This window comes from Amblyraja radiata, chromosome 2 (assembly GCF_010909765.2).
Source record: "Amblyraja radiata isolate CabotCenter1 chromosome 2, sAmbRad1.1.pri, whole genome shotgun sequence".
In the NCBI taxonomy this organism is placed as follows: domain Eukaryota; kingdom Metazoa; phylum Chordata; class Chondrichthyes; order Rajiformes; family Rajidae; genus Amblyraja; species Amblyraja radiata.
Genome location: NC_045957.1, coordinates 18,350,097 through 18,367,298, shown reverse-complemented (window position 1 = coordinate 18,367,298; position 17,202 = coordinate 18,350,097). Strand labels below are relative to the sequence as shown.

At 44.0% G+C, this 17,202-nt stretch overlaps 1 protein-coding gene across 4 annotated transcripts in view; it reads right to left on the bottom strand.

Moving 5' to 3' along the window:
- The window catches only part of sgce (sarcoglycan epsilon), a 69,914-nt gene extending 53,250 nt beyond the window's left edge, over window positions 1-16,664 (bottom strand). Inside the window, exons 1-2 of one of the 4 annotated variants that reach the window (XM_033042504.1) lie at window positions 16,536-16,664; window positions 13,760-13,864 (exon numbers count right to left, since the gene is read on the bottom strand). In XM_033042504.1, the coding sequence (XP_032898395.1) occupies window positions 13,760-13,864; window positions 16,536-16,572 (142 nt within the window). In that variant the 5' untranslated portion in view covers window positions 16,573-16,664. The remainder of the gene's footprint in view (window positions 1-13,759; window positions 13,865-16,535) is intronic. The other 3 variants (XM_033042487.1, XM_033042478.1, XM_033042495.1) reach the window with 3 other exon arrangements.
- Between the last annotated feature and the right edge of the window lie 538 nt (window positions 16,665-17,202).

Genomic DNA, 17,202 nt, shown 5'->3' with positions numbered 1-17,202 from the left:
CACCCCGTCCCCAACTCGGTCCCTTCATCACCCCCCGACCCTCTACGCTCCTCACCTCTTCCATTCTATCCCCCTTCCTCTCCACTCTCCCCACTCTTTCCCCTCTACCCCCACCCTCTCCCCCTCCTCCCCATCCCCCCTCCCCCACATCTCTCTCACCCCCTACCCCGCTCTCCTTTCCCTCCCAAATCTATCCCGTTTCCTCATCCTCCTCTCCCCTCTTCTCCCCCCCCCCCCCCCCCCCCCCCATGTGTGTGTCTTTATTTGTTTGTGTCTTTATTTGTTTGAGGGTGTCTTTTGAGGATCTGGCCTTTGATTCCTTGGTCCGCCAAAACCACACACAAAAACTTTCGCAAATCCAATCCTCATTAAATTTCGTTGTTTTAATCTACACATTTTTTATAAGATCCCCCCACACCCCCACTCACTCATTGTGTCGCCTCCTGCTGGCCAGCCACCATAACAGCTGCTGCCGCCCGGCTCTCCTACAAATACGCCGACATTTTTGCTGCTGCTGCCTGGCCCTCCTCCACTCCCCCCCCCCCCCCCCCCCCCCCCGGCATTGAGGGCGTACGCAGCGTGTAGAGAAGTTGACACCTGGAACAGCGGATACAGTAGATGCAGTTGGAGGAGGTGCAAGTGAACCTCTGCCTCACCTGGAAAGGCTGTTTGGGTCCTTGGATGGTCGAGGGGGAAGGAAAAGGGACAGATGTTGCATCTCCTGTGGTTGCAGTGAAAAGTACCTGGGGAGGGGGTGGTTTGGGTGGGAAGGGACATGATGACCAGGGAGTTTCGGAGGGTACGGTTTCTGTGTGTAGATTGATGATAAAAAAAATGAATTTAATCCATTTTAAAATAAGGCTGTAACGTTACAAAATGTGGAAACAGTGAAGGGGTCTGAATACTTTCTGAATACACTGTAAATATCACTAACGTGGTCATAGTCCCACCACACTGATTCTACAACCAACAAAACACATCAATGCCTCTAACGCCTCAGTTGACTAAGGGAATGTGGTATATTTCCAATTACTTTTGCCAGTTTCTACAAATGCACTACATAAAGCATCCTAGCAGGATGCACTACAGGACTATACTGCTGTGCGGACCTGGACCTTCACGTCAATATTGTTCGTGATTGAAAGTAAAGCCTATTGTGTGGGATGGCCTTGCTGTAAGTGCCAGCCCAGTCATTGTTGATCCGGTGTCATGACACCGGATTGAGCAGTTTTTCAATCTCTTACCTCGACGGAGAAGCGATTTTTTTCCGTATCATATCTCCGTCCCCACTGCGGCCGAACATCGTGGAGTTGGCGGCCTTTCCCGGAGACCGATCCGGCGTTCCAAGCCGCGGGAGTCTGCGGGACCTTAACATCGTGAAGCTTGCGATCCCTTTGCCAGGTATCAAAGCTCCAACCGCGCGGCCTGTGGACTTTAACATCGCGGAGCTAGCGATCCATTTGCCGGGTATCAAAGCTCCAACCCCGGGGACTGTGGACTTTAACATCGTGAAGCCCGCGGTCTCTGATAGGAAAAGGCTGACTTGGGAGCTCCATGCCGCGGAGAGTTTCAACCACCCGGATTTCAATCACCCCGACAGGGGCTCTGATCGTCGGCTGTGGGGGCTTTGATCGCCCCAACTGCAGACGGTTTGACTGCACCAACCGTGGGAGAACAAGAGGAAGAAGATGGAACTTTATTGCCTTCCAACACTGTGAGGAATGTGCATCCACTGCGAAGGATGTTTATGTTAACTTTTATGGGTTGTGTGTTTGTTACTTTTCACTTAGTATGGCTGTGTGGTAATTCAAATTTCACTGTACCTTAATTGGTACACGTGACAATAAACTGACCTTGAAACCTTGAAATCTTGACCGATGCCACACCATTTATAAAATACTAGACCAAGTGCAGACCCGTTGGGTCTGTTCCCCCAACGTGCGGTTGTGGGGGGGAGGCGGCATGCAGTATCACACACTAACTACCCCCCCCCCCCCACCCACTCACGCTAATTACGCCCCTTGTTATTATAATAATCTTATTAATTTGCTCCTTTTACCCCATAACCACCCTATCTACTGACGCATAGCCCCCAACTTGCAGTCACATCTAGAGAGGGGGGGGGGGGGTAGAGAGTGAGGGCAGAGAGAGAAGGGGCAGAGACAGAGAGACAGAGACACAGAGAGAGGGGCAAGAGGGATAGGGGGGTGGAGAGCAGGAGAAGAGGGAGGGTGGGTGAGGGGGGAAAGGTGGGGGAGGAGGGGAGGAGAGAGAGAGGGTGAGAGAGAGGGTGAGAATGAGGGGGAGAGAGAGGGGGTGCTGAGAGGGGGTGAGGGGGGGAGCAGGCAAGGGAGGAGGGAAGAGGTGAGGGAGAGGATGAGGGGCGAAGGAGGCAGAGGGGAGAGGAGAGGGGGGGGAGAGGAGAGGGGAGGGGGAGAGGGGAGAGGAGAGGGAGAGGAGAGGGGAGGAGAGGAGAGGGGAGGGGGGGAGAGGCGGGGGGGAGAGGAGGGGGGGGAGGAGGAGGGTGGGGAGAGAGGGGGGGAGACGGAGGGGGGTGGAGAGAGGAGGGGGGAGCAGAGGAGGGGGGGATAGAGGAGGGGGGAGAAGAGAGGAGGGGGGGAGAGAGGAGGGAGGAGAGGAGGAGGGGGCGGAGATCGAGAGAGGAGGGGGGGCGAGAGGAGGAGGGGGGGAGAGGAGGGGGGGAGAGAGGAGGGGGGAGAGAGGAGGGGGGAGAGCAGGGGGGGGGAGAGGAGGGGGGAGAGAGGAGGGGGGAGAGAGGATGGGGGGAGAGTACGAGGAGGAGGGGGGAGAGAGGAGGGGGGAGAGGAGGGGGGAGAGGAGGGGGGCGAGTGAGAGGAGGGGGGGGGAGAGGAGGGGGGGGAGGAGGGGGGGGAGAGGAGGGGGGAGAGAGGAGGGGGGGAGAGAGGAGGGGGGAAGAGAGGAGGGGGGGAGAGAGGAGGGGGGGAGAGAGAGGAGGGGGGGGAGAGAGAGGAGGGGGGGGAGAGAGGAGGGGGGAGAGGGGAGGGGGGGAGAGGAGAGGAGAGGGAGGGGAGAGAGGAGAGGGAGGGGGGAGAGGAGAGGGAGGGGGGGAGAGGAGAGGGAGGGGAGGGAGAGGAGAGGGCAGGGGGGAGAGGAGGGGGGCAGAGGAGAGGGAGGGGGGAGGGAGGGGGGGAGAGGAGAGGGAGGGGGGGAGAGGAGAGGGAGGGGGGGGCGAGAGGGAGGGGGAAGAGGAGAGGGAGGGGGGGGAGAGGAGAGGGAGGGGGGGAAGAGGAGAGGGAGGGGGGGAGAGGAGAGGAGAGGGGGAGAGGAGGGGGGGAGAGGAGGGGGGGGAGAGGAGGGGGGGAGAGGAGAGGGAGGGGGGAGGAGAGGGAGGGGGGGAGAGGAGAGAGGGGGAGGAGAGATGAGAGGGGGGAGATGAGAGGGGGGGAGAGAGGAGAGGGGGAGAGAGGAGAGGGGGGAGAGAGGAGAGGGGAGGAGAGAGGAGAGGGGGGGAGAGAGGAGAGGGGGGGAGAGAGGAGAGGGGGGGAGAGAGGAGGGGGGGAGAGAGTGGGGGGGGAGAGAGGATTGCAAAATGTCTGACAAACATACTAAAATATCTATATCTATATACACTATTAAAAGTCTCGTCTTGTTTCTATCTGTGTGTGTGATCGTAAATACGCCAAAACAGTACACGGTAGCGCTAAAATATTTGCAGAACCTTACTCAACTTTTTCCTGTCGTCGCCCTTGTCAAGTTTAATTCAGATTTGATGTTATATTTCACAAGTTATTTATATTTAATGGTTTCAAAAAGCCAAGAAAAAAAGGAATAAGACATTACGCCTGCTGAACTTGTTTTTCTGTTTCAAACAAGACACTAGAATTGTTCAGACGGTTCTCAGACAGACCTATCTGGCAAGAATGTGTTTTTTAATAACAGTTCTAACTTCATCTTGAACTGAAAAACTGAGGCTCAACAGATGGAATGTTCAAGGTCGCAGGCTCGGCGCCAAGTTTTTCAGCCCTGATAATTATTAGACTGATCCTTTTTTAATTTAAAACAGTCGTGATGGTCTCCCTTTGTCTCAGTACTATATGATCTATTATTTACATATACAGCATATAACTAACTAACTAATTAACTATATATAAGCAATAAACTTAATTAACGTTAAAGGTTTAATGTATTATACTAACATGACTAACTATATCGTAGGAAGGATGGGGGAGGTTAGACAGATACTCTAAATACTAATTATGAATTAACTAACATATAGGCTAATGAAAAGTGTGATTAATGATGAGGTACTTTAACCCATAATAACTCTTATTTTATTTTAAATCTTCGAGCTTTTCTTCTATTTTATTTTAAATTTTTTAGCTATTAATCGACCTGACATGATAATTTTGGTTATAACTGGAGGAAACCGACTAACGTTGGATGATACTTTACTAGGGGGGCAAAGCCCAGTGCATAATTCCATTGACGGAGGTCAATTTAAAATTAATCTTAGCCACCATAGGTGGCTTTTTTTGTAAGATATCGCTTTTTTGATTACTTACACTCACTTTTTTTGTTTATTCACCATTATGCGATGTATGATTTAACAATCTTTGTGAACACTTCATTTTATGTTTTTCTCTTTCCCTTAATTATGTTTACTACTGCCATGAGATGTAAAACTAGTGCAGGAATTATGAAGGACATCCCTGGACTCGGGATTTCGAGGTACTTGGCTGCATCACATGAATCATACATTCTGGTAATAATAGCCAATGCAAGATAATAGTCGAATAAACAACCAGAGGTCTCACTTTCTGTAGTTGGAACATTAGAGGTGCGAATGAACCAATTAAGAGGGGTAAAATTCTGGCACAATTAAAATCATTAAACACGGATATTGCTTTCCTACAAGAAACGGATTTGAAAGAACAGATCAGATTAAGGGCAAACTGGATAGGTCAAACCTACTACTCCACATTTACTTCTAAAGCAAGAGGCACGGCCATTATAATTCGGAAAGGTATACCTTTTAAATTAAAGAAGTCCATATCTGATAAAGAGGGAAGATACGTTATAGTCATGGGAGAAATTTATAATACACCATTAACTATGATAAATATTTATGCGCCTAATTTTGATAACCCCCAATTTTTTAAGAAAATAGTAGATATCATTGCAGAGCATAATTATCAAAATATAATAATGGGGGGAGATTTTAATTGTGTTATAGACCCATATTTAGATAAATCAATAAAGGTAGGAAAGCGTCTTGTTAAAACTAAGACCTGTGAATTTTTAAATACTTATATAAAAAATAATAACATAACTGATGTTTGGAGAATAGCAAATCCAAATGGAAGGGAATATTCGTTTTACTCAACGGCTCATAAAACTTATTCACAAATTGACTATTTCTTATTGGATACAAAATTAATCCCGTTCACGACTAAACCATCATACCATAATAGTATTATTTCCGATCATTCACCACTGGCTTTTATACTTAAAATCGAGGGAATGCAGGGTATAAAACCTTTTTGGAGATTTAACGCATAAATATTAAATAACCCGCAGGGTTATGAGTATATAAAAGAACAAACAACATTTTTTTTCGAGATAAATGAGACGCCGGGTATTTCTGTATCACTATTATGGGAAACCTTTAAGGCATACATTCGCGGTGCTATAATCTCTTATCAAAGTTTTTAAAATAAAGAAAATAAAAGAGAACTTCAGCGGAGAGAACAGGAAATAAAATCACTAGAACTGGACAATGCAACTGACCCAACCATAGATAAACATAATAAAATAACATTATTGAAATATAATCTCAATAGAATATTATCGGCAAGAGTAATAAGACTATTCCAAATTACAAAACAGGCACACTTCGAATTTGGGGATAAGCCACATAAATTATTAGCGAGGCAACTGAAGCAACAATAAAAGGAAAATACTATCACTAAAATTAAATCTGATAAGGGTGAGCTTCTAACATTACCAAAGGATATTAATAAAAGGTTTGCCCAATTTTATCATAATTTATACACAACTAAAATAAATACAGATGATAGTAAAATTACAAATGTTTTAGATAATTGTAACCTTCCTAAATTGGACAGTTTAGAACAAGAGGAATTAGGAGCACGGATTACTAGTGAAGAAATAAAACAAATAATAAACTCATTGAAAAATGGGAAGACCCCAGGTCCAGCTGGTTTTAGTAACGAATTTTATAAACGATTTCAGGAGTCAATTGTACCAAGATTACTCAATTTATACACGCAGGCTTATACCGAAAATAAACTACCAGAAACTTTAGCAGAATCAACAATAACGCTTATACCAAAATAAGATAAAGATTTAGATGAACCGGGTTCTTACAGAGCTATATCACTTCTAAATACGGATCGGAAAATCTTAGCAAAGATTCTAGCTAGAAGACTGAATAATTATATTAACAAATTGGTAAACCCGGATCAAACGGGATTTATACCCAAAAGACAATCATTTAATAATTTGAGAAGGCTTTTCAATATAATGTACTCTCACAAAGAGGACATTGAAGATATTTCAGTCGTTACGCTGGATGCAGAGAAGGCATTTGACCAGGTAGAATGGCAGTATTTATATAAGGTACTCCAAAAATTTAATATGGGAGAGAATTTTATTAGATGGGTTAAACTACTTTATGATAAACCTACGGCAAGAATATTAACTAATAATATGTTATCTCCAAAATTTTATTTAACAAGGGGTAATAGGCAGGGTTGTGCCTTATCACCATTGCTATTTACCCTTATGATAGAACCGCTGGCTGAAAAGATTAGAAATCATCCGAATATTCACGGATATAATACTAAGGACTCAAAGAATAAAATGTCATTATATGCTGATGATATTCTTTTATATATTACTAATACACAAACGATTATCCCCACCTTATTAACACTAATTGAGGAATTTGGTTCTTCAGGATATAGAATAAATTGGAATAAAAGCGAAATTATGTCTTTAAAACCACAGGATACGAGACACTTATTAAAATTCCCTTTCAAAATTGCAACAGAAAAATTCAAGTATTTGGGTATTCAAATTACGAGAAAACACAAATCATTATTTAGCGCCAATTTTATGCCACTATTAAATAAACTGAATGTTATGATTAAATTTTGGAAAACGCTCCCGCTCTCATTGATAGGTAGAATTAATGCTATAAAAATGACTTTCTTACCACAATTAATATATTTGTTTCAAGCGATCCCAATATATATTCCAAAATATTTTTTCAAAAAACTATTATCACTAATTTTATATGGGATTATAGAGCACACAGAATTCAACTAAAGCATTTGTGTAAACCTAAAGAAGTTGGGGGTTTATCATTACCTAACTTTACGTATTACTACTGGGCAGTGCATATTAAGAACATAATGTACTGGTTGGATAATTCCACTCACCAGTCGGGGTGGATAAGAATGGAGAAAGAGGAGTGTTTCCCGTACGATATAGGAACGATCTTGTTCTCACCGATAAAATTGAATAGTATAAGAACCCAATTATTCACAATACAATAAGAATTTGGAAACAAATAAAATTATCCTTGAAATTAAATCATCTATCAGTACTAACCCCAATATTGAACAATCCTGCATTCAAACCATCTCTTATTGACAAAACATACAAACAATGGGATAGACTGGGGATTAGGAAAGTAGGAGATATGTATGAATTGGGCAAATTGTTATCATTTCAACAAATAAAATCAAAATTTAAACTGAATGATAATCAATATTTTAAATATATACAGATATGTGACTTTATGAAGAAATATATACATAGGTTTCAAACTATATTTTTAGACCCTTTAGAAGAAGCAATGAATATTAAGGCTGATTCACAAAAACTAATATCATATATTTATAATAGCATATTAAATAGAGAATTACCCTCAACAGAGGCACTAAGAGAAGATTGGGAACATGAACTAATGATAAAGATCCCGAAAGATAGATGGGAAAAGTATCTGATGAACACACATAATTGCTCTATTAATGCAAGACATAATTTAATTCAATTTAAATTATTACATGGACTATATTATTCAAAAACGAGGTCGAATAAATTCTACCCAAACGTCTCTCCCAGATGCGATAAATGTTTGTTTCAAACGCCAATATAACACATTCATTTGTAGGATGTACAAAGTTTAATAAATTTTGGAGCAATATATTTGATATATTTACAAAGCTCTTCAAATCAAGAATAGAACCTAATACGGAATGGATTATATTTGGAATAATAGTAGAAGATATCAATTTAAATAGACCAAAAAGTATTCTTTAATTATGGGTTAATAATTGGAAAGAAATTGATACTTAAATTTTGGAAAAATACAGCTATACCAACTATTAAAATGTGGATTAGGAATATGATGGACATAGCACATCTAGAAGAAATTAGACTCTGCCTAATAGATAAATATGACCAATTCTTAAGGAGTTGGTCCCCTTTCATCGACTTTTTGGAATCATGTGATGCAGCGGTACCGTAAAGATTACTGATTTCAGGTCAGGTCGTGGATAGATTTACATCTCCGAACAAAGATTTGAAAATTTCTTTTTTAAGGGTCCTTTTCTCCTATTTTACTTTCTATTTTTTCTTTTCTTATATACACACTTCACCTTTTTCTATTTTCTACTATCTATTTTTCCTCTTTTTCTTCTCTCTATTTTTTGGGGGGTTTTCTTACTTAAAAAAACCCAAATAAAATAAGAAAAAAAATAAATTAAAAAAAATAAAAATAAATGAAGACAAAAGATTTTTACGGTTAAATCCTTGCAGCCCCAGCTTATAACAAACTTCCGTACAAAGTTGCATTCCAGGAACACTCTGTGCTTCCACCAAGCTTTCACCTGAATGGAATCTCACAGTCCTCCTACATTTGCAACAATGTTGCCATCATAGAACACTTACTCCTGCTCCTGCCAGCACAGGAGGGAGAGGGGGCAGTGGAATTGGAATTGGAAGTGCTGGGCGAGGCAGGAGAAGTGCATTTGGAATTTATTTTTAATGTCCAGTGTTGGGGGAGGCAGGGGAGTGGTAGAATCTTACGTTGGGGAATGGGTTGCGTTCGGGGACCAGGCCTCCCATGGAGGCTATGGGTGAGTGGTCGAATATTGCGTTAAAAATTAGCCGACCTACACAGCCGGGGGCTATGGATGAGTGGTGGAATATTGCGTTGGGGGAACGGGTTACGTTGGGGGAACAGGTGAGTGGTGGAAACGGGTTGCGTTGGGAGAACGGGTGAGTGGTGGATTATTGCGTTGGGGGAACGGAGCCCAACGGGTCCCACTTGGTCTAGTATATATTACTAAAACTCTCATCTTGTTTGTTTGTTTATATGCGTGCGTGTGCGTGGGATCCCAAAAACCAGCCAAAACGGTACACAATAGCACCACAAATTTTGGGCCACCTTACTCACCATTATCCTTGGATGTAAATGAAACAAGTTTTGTTCGGATTGATGTTACATTTTACAAGTTATTGACATTTTAAACTTTACAAAAATCACTTTTCAAACCGCTTTTCCACTTGCCCTGACGACAGCCTCGTTACAATGTCACAATGGGATCCTGAATCTCAATTACATAAAAAATCACGATTTTCAAAAAAAATTTAAATCAAATTCTTCAATTTTCATTAACAGCTAACACTGTTTAGGTTATTTTAAAGACAAATCGAAATTTTCATTGTGGGGGGGGGGGGGGGGGTGGGATAGGGGGGAGGTTTCATTAAAAAAAAAAATCATGATTTTCATTGTGGGGGGAGGGTGGGATAGGGGGGAGGTGAGGTGGGGGAGCGGGGGGGATAGAGGGAGAGGACGGGGTAGGGAGGGAGAGGGATGGGAAAGTGGGGGAGGTGAGGAAGGAGAGTGGGGGAGGAGGGGGGGATAGAGGGAGAAGAGGGGGGGGTAGGGAGTGGGGGATAGAGGGAGAAGAGGGCAGTGGGGGAGGTGAGGAGGGAGGGTGGGAGGGTGGGATGGTGAGGAGTGGGGGAGCAGGGAGATAGAGGGAGAGGAGGGGGGTAGGGAGGGGAGAGGGGTTATGGAGGGAGGGGGAGTGACTGAGGGTAGGGGAAAGGAAAGGGAGAGGTGAGGGAAGGAGTGGGGGAGGGGAAAGAAGAGGGAGGGTGAAGAGGAGGGGGAGGGAGTGCTGGGGATGCGGGGGAATGGGGAGGATGAGGGATGGCGAGGTACAGTTGATGGAGGATTGCCGTGACTCACGTCACAATGGGGATCTCTGGCGTCACGACGGGAACCCCTCAGCCGCGCCTGCGCAGTTGGGGGCTGTGGGTCAGTGGTGGAATATTGCCCTGTGGACGGACCCAACGGGTCCGCACCTGGTCTAGTAGATCTTTAAAAACAAAGCCCAGTTCTAATCTTATTGTCACCTCATGGGCAATATGGAGTTTAATTCGAGCAAGTGTGGTGTGTTGCATTTTGGAAGTCAAATGCAAGGGAAAGTAATGGCATGACCTTTAGCAGCATTGATGTTCAGAGGGATCTTGTGGCAAAAGTAGATAGTGTGGTAAAGAAGGTAAATGGCCTACTTGTCTTCATTATTCAGGGCTTTGAGTACATGTCAGGAAGTCATATTGCAGCTTTATATGAGTTTGGTTAGGCTGCATTTTAAGTATTCAGGGCTCTCACTAAACTTTTTTTCCCTGTTGCCAGCCGGGCAACCTAGGCAGCTTTTTATGTTGCCAAATGACAGTTTAGGTGGTCATTTAAGACGGTGTGCATGACGCGTGCGATAATGTGCTCGGATGAAGTGCGTAGTTACCAGTCTGAATTATGCTCAATGAAGCATTCACATATTATTTCTGCTTCAAATAAAGTCACAAACTAAACATATTCACCAATCAAGACATGATATATACCACAATGACATGCAGCAAAATTGTAATACAGTATCTCAACTCTTTTTACACATTGCAATGAATGCAATTTCTATTAGTTCTTTCCACTTCCAAACAAAAATCTGGTTGGATTATTCAGCGTATGATCAACCTGTGTTAATAAAACCTGGACCATGGTAACATATATGCTTAACCATGCACAATACAGGTTGATGCAAGCATGTTTTCTGTGAAGGACCGAAAATTATCATGACATGGCCATAGCATGGGTCGTTATTGCTATTGGCACAGAAACACTCTCGCTGAGTATACCCATCTGACAGGTTAAACATTACACTAACTGACGTGATGGGCAAAGGACATACCTGTAGCAAATGTTCTTTTGGTAATATGTTTAAAGGTGTCAAAACGCCACAATAGCGGACATTCAGATTAGATGTCAGTGGTGTTGAATGGGGGGTCAGTACGGGATGGATGGGGGGGGGATCAGCACAGGATGAACCGAGTCCGAGTTGCGGGGTTGAAGAGCACCTGGAGCGGGGCCTTACAGCACCGCCCCGCGCGGCTTGGAATGGCGGCGGGTCTCTGCGAGCGCGCGCCGGGGGCTCTAACACCAAGACCCGGTGTGCGACCTTGCATCACCCGGCGTGGCTTTAATGGCCACGGGACAATTCGCCATCGCCCGCCGGGGGCTTTGACTTTGACTTTGACTCTGACATCGGGGGGGAGAGTGCAGTGGAAAGAGAAGTTTTTTTGGCCTTCCATCACAGCAATGTGATGGATGTTTATGTAAATTATGTTGTGTCTTGGGTCTATTTGTTTGTAATGTATGGCTGCAGAAACGGCATTTCGTTTGGACCTCAAGGGGTCCAAATGACAATAAATTGAATTGTATTGTATTGTATTATATTGTATGAATGGGGGTAGACAAAAATGCTGGAGAAACTCAGCGGGTGAGGCAGCATCTATGGAGTGAAGGAAACAGGCAACGTTTCGGGACGAGGCCCTTCTTCAGACTGTTCCCCCCATTCTTCTTGAATGGGGGGGTCAGTACAGGATGGATGGGGGGGGTTGGGGATCAGCGCAGGATGAATGGGTTGATCAGTACAGGAAGAATGGGGGGGGGGGGGGAGGTCAGTACAGTGTGGATCAGAGGGTCTGTACAGGATGAATGGAGGATCAGTACAGGATGAATGGGGGGTTCAGTGAAGGATGAATGAGGGGTTCAGTACAGGATGAATGGGGGGGGGGGATCAGTAGAATTGAGAGATCAGTACAGGATAAATGAGTGGTTCAGTATGGGATGAATGGGAGATCAGTACAGGATGAATGAGGGGTTCAGTACAGGATGAATGGGGGGGGGGATCAGTAGAATTGAGAGATCAGTACAGGATGAATGAGTGGTTCAGTATGGGATGAATGGGAGATCAGTACAGGATGAATGAGGGGTTCAGTACAGGATGAATGAGGTGATCAGTACAGGATGAATGAGGGGATCGGTACAGGATGAATGGGGGGATCAGTAAAAGATGAATGGGAAGATCTGCATTGCCAAGCCGGGCAAAATGACTCGCCGTTTAGGTTGCCCGGCTGGCACTTTGGGTGGTCATTGGCACCCGGGCAACCGCTAATTTCGAGCCCTGGTATTGTGTTTAGTTTTGGTCACCCCATTACAGGAAGGATGTGGTGGCTTTGGAGAGGGTGCAGAAGAGGTTTACCAGAATGCTGCCTGGATTTGAGGGTATTAGCTATAAGGAGGGGTTAGACAAACTTGGATTGTTTTCTCTCGAACATCAGACGTTGAGAGGAGACTTGTTACAAGTGTAAAACATTACGAGACATAGATAGGGCAGGCTGTCAGACTATTTTTCCAAGGATGGAAATGTCAAAGTCCAGAGGGCACAGCTTTAAGCTGATAGAGCCAACTTTTAAAGGAGATATGTAGAGTAAGTTTTTTTTTAAAGAGGAACTGGCGAGGTGGTGGAAGCCGACACAATGGGGGTAATTTAAGAGGATTTTACAATGTGCTCATAGATATGCAACAAATGGAGAGATAATGATCACATGCAAGCAGAGGACTTAGTTTAACTTGGCATCATGTTGGGCATAGAAATGGTGAGCTAAAGGGCCTGTTCCTGTGCTGTACTGTTCTATGTTCTAACAGATTATCAACCAGAAACTGGAGCTTTAATCTAATGTCCATGTTAATGAATATACCTTATTTTCACAATTAATCCAGCATTGATGTTGTCTGTTAAGGAAGTAGTTTTATTTTCCAGAATAGAGCTAGAAGTTCTTCACCAGCCACCTGAGCTGGAGGATACAGTCACCACTGCTACACTAGAGTGTTAACTGAATTTGGTATCTGACAGCCTATTCCCTCAGTAGTCAGGGGGTTATATTCATGAAGATGATGATACAAATAAATAGTTTTTTTTTTACCCTAACTGTTAAAAACACAATTGTCATTTAGCAATTATCCTTTAGAGTGAGTTTATTTTTAATCTGAAGTGCTCACATTGCAGGTACACATTTACTGTACACAAAATGTGGCACTGGCGCACGGTACAGTATACATCAAATGTCATCATGTCCCTCTTTACATTTTAAATGCATTACACTGAAAACAAATGCTTGTACAGTGTAAACTGAAATTATTGTTAAATTGAATTAAGCCAGTAAGCATATTTAGAAGAACGTGTTATCAAATTGTCAGTGCTTTTCCAAATAGTTAGAAAATAAGGAAGACACATTAGGTAAATATTATGACAAAATTGAAGTGTTAAAGACAAAATGTGTTACACTGACTCTGACAAACCGTCTATTAAACACATTTTGACATAACTGGACTCACCCTCCATCACTTTAGCAGTCCTACTCCTGCTAACGAGATAACTGTTGATTCCATTATTCTCCCATATTTTGATTTCAATGCCATCTGTACAGCTTACGAAACAGACTTTTCAAAACAACACAACATTAAAGGGGTATTTACTGCTACAATATCAATGGCCAAGAGTATTATAAAAAGAAAATCTAAGTGGTGCAAATTATGCATCTGTGTGATATTGCCCTACGAGTGGCCAGGAATGGAATTAATTTTTAGACTTTACCATGATAGACTGCATACATTTTATATGGATTTAACATGTACAGGTTGGTGCTGTTGACTGAAATTGACAAATTTGAAGAACACTAAACATTTTAGCTACCAAAAGCAAATTATTGGTACAACTGTGCTTTAATTCCACAAAAATAAACACATATTGAAAAAGGTATATTCTACATTTGGTCTAGAAACCTCGTAAGAGTCTCTGAAGCTACTATTCTTCCAGAGAACTCTTCCATGTTTCTCCTGTAACTATGGTGGAGTGCTGCCAAGGCCAACTCCTGTTTCTAGCATTTGTTCCATTGTGCAATGCCAGTATAAAGTCATTACAGACATCTAATACAACCAACTAGTCTTGGACATTCACTCAATTGGTAAGGAAGATTAGCAGTTGTGGGAAAAGGGAGTGAATGCCTTAGAAAAGACTGCATCACATAACTGTCTCATCTGCCAAGCCCTGGTAGAAGAGAATAAACAGCTCTGCATCTTGTGTGATTCGCCTCACACATGGAATTTTCCAGATGACAGGCTCACTGGCAACTTTCCAAATTTACATTCCATCAATACATTTGACAGCACAGGTGGCAAGAGCAGTAATTGTTTAGCCGATGAACCCATACCATAGCAGCTTCTCCACAAAATTCCATTGTCGTTTCTTTGATACAGAGGCCATGCTTCAATATTTTCTATCCCCACCTTAGACATCATATCTGCCATTGCCAAAGCACCAAATAGTTTAAGAACTAATTGCTTTGTAACTGACAAAGGTGGACAAAATGCAAAACGAGTCAGCCAATAAAACAGATGCTTATTTATCTAGCTCCAACATATTATGTTTTATCTCCACTTTCCTATTGTATGAGGATTATTGTGCCTCGAGTGCCAACCTGGGCACTTCGTTCATTGCATTAATTTCTTCACAAGAAATTAATTTTTGACTTCAGTAAAGTGGCAACTTATCAAACTATAGCTGAAGGACAATAGTGGTGTCAATAGGAAACAATATTTGTTGAACCAGCTGTGTGCCTTTACCATACATCTGACATCTTGTCATGTCTTAAGTGCAGAGCATTCTACACTCAGGCATCAGAATTCATTCTACTTGGCATTTACTGTTTCACAAAATCATTCAAATCTATTTATGAATAAAAACCAAGAGTAGACGTTTTTACTAATTATTTAAAATAACTGAACTTAATCTGACATTTAAAAGCTTTTAAGTAGCAGAAATTGCAGCAGAGCTATCTACTTTTGATAAACATTTAATTGATGTTTGAAAGATACAGCATGGAAACAAGCCCTTCGGCCCACCAAGTCACACAGACCCGTCCATTTCTAGGTTATCCCAGTTTCTCATCCATTCCCTACATACTAGAGGCAATTTACAGAGGCCAATTAACCTACAGACCATCATGTCTTTAGGGGGGGGGGGGGGAATCACAGCACCGGGAAGAAACCCGCGCAGTTACAGGGAGAACATGCAAACTCCACTTAGACAGTACTCAAGGTCAGGATCCAACCCAGGTCTCTGGCACTGTGAGGCAGCAACTGGGCCAGCTGCACCACTGCTTCCCTCATGAGTAAATCATCCAGTTCATTTTAAAATATGCGCCATCCCAAATCACGCTACATCTTGTAACTACTCTGTCCTTATTTAAAAGGATTGTTTAATTGTTTTAAATCAAATCCTTAGCTATAAATAATAACTATTCATTAAATATGTATTGATAACGCCACCGTAATCAAGAGATTAGCTAAGGGCTAAAGGAATCAAGGGATAGGGGGGGGAAGCGAGAAGGGGACACTGATTTTAGACGATCAGCCATGATCATATTGAATAGCGGCGCTGGCTCGAACCGCCGAATGGCCTACTCCTGCACCTATTTTTCTATGTAGGTATTCATAATTTCTGTGTATTATGAAAGCAAGATTCCACAATTATTAAAACAGTATTTAGCAATAACATGCCATTCTGGTTGAAACTTATTTTAAAAGTTGATCAATGTGGGGGCGTAACGGTGCTCGAATTAATGCGAATGGGCCAAACATTAACATTGTATCAAGGTCGGTCCCAAGCCGGATCGGCGACTGTCCTTGCCCTCCACTGATAATGCCTCACCAAATGCCTTCCATCACTTTGTGTATTTATCCTACATCCGTTTCTAATGTCAGGCAGAGAGAACGGGCAATCCAGCAAGCAAAAAATCGTTGACATCTTTCACATGCCCGGTTTGGTCAAAGGAGGAGCAAGGGATGGCTCAGCAGAGAGCGGTGCCCGAGCCGCTGGGAGTGCGCTGAGCTCTATTGCGATGCGGGTGGTACCCGATGAGTAAATACCCCGATGCTGCGGCTCCTTCACCCCCCAATGAGCCGGGGGTTGGGCCATGCAAGGCTGGGCAGTGTTAAATAACGTAAGATGAAAGGCAAGGGTTGGGCGAGAAGCCTCAATCCAACGCATACCATTCCGGGCGCTCCTCTCGTGGTTTTGAGCTGTCCAAGTGAAGATAGATGTGTGACTCACCAAGCAACAATGCGATGCAAAAGGCGACGCTCGCCATCGTCCTAGGACATGGGCATGGGCGCGAGCCTCGGCAGCAGCAGAACAATCCCTGGAAATGGAATGTAGCCCGGAGGCGCGTCGGCCGCTCGGCATCATGGGAACAGCAGCACGATTGGTCCCAGTGATGGCTGCGAAAGAGGGAGACTGTAGAAGCAGTGGCGGGCAAAGGTCCTATAGCTCCGCGCTTTAGGATCTTTGGTGGCGGGTTGCAGAGGGAAAGGGCTTCAAGGATTGCGATAGTGGGACTGCAGGGTTTGCGATAGTGGGGCTGCAGGGTTTGCGAAAGTCGTGTTGCAGGGTTTGCGATAGTGGGACTGCAGGGATTGCGATCGTGGGGCTGCAGGGATTGCGATCGTGGGGCTGCAGGGATTGCGATCGTGGGGCTGCAGGGTTTGCGATAGTGGGGCTGCAGGGATTGCGATAGTGGGGCTGCAGGGTTATCGATAGTGGGGCTGCAGGGATTGCGATAGTGGGGCTGCAGGGATTGCGATAGTGGGGCTGCAGGGATTGCGATAGTGGGGCTGCAGGGTTATCGATAGTGGGGCTGCAGGGATTGCGATAGTGGGGCTGCAGGGATTGCGATAGTGGGGCTGCAGGGTTATCGATAGTGGGGCTGCAGGGATTGCGA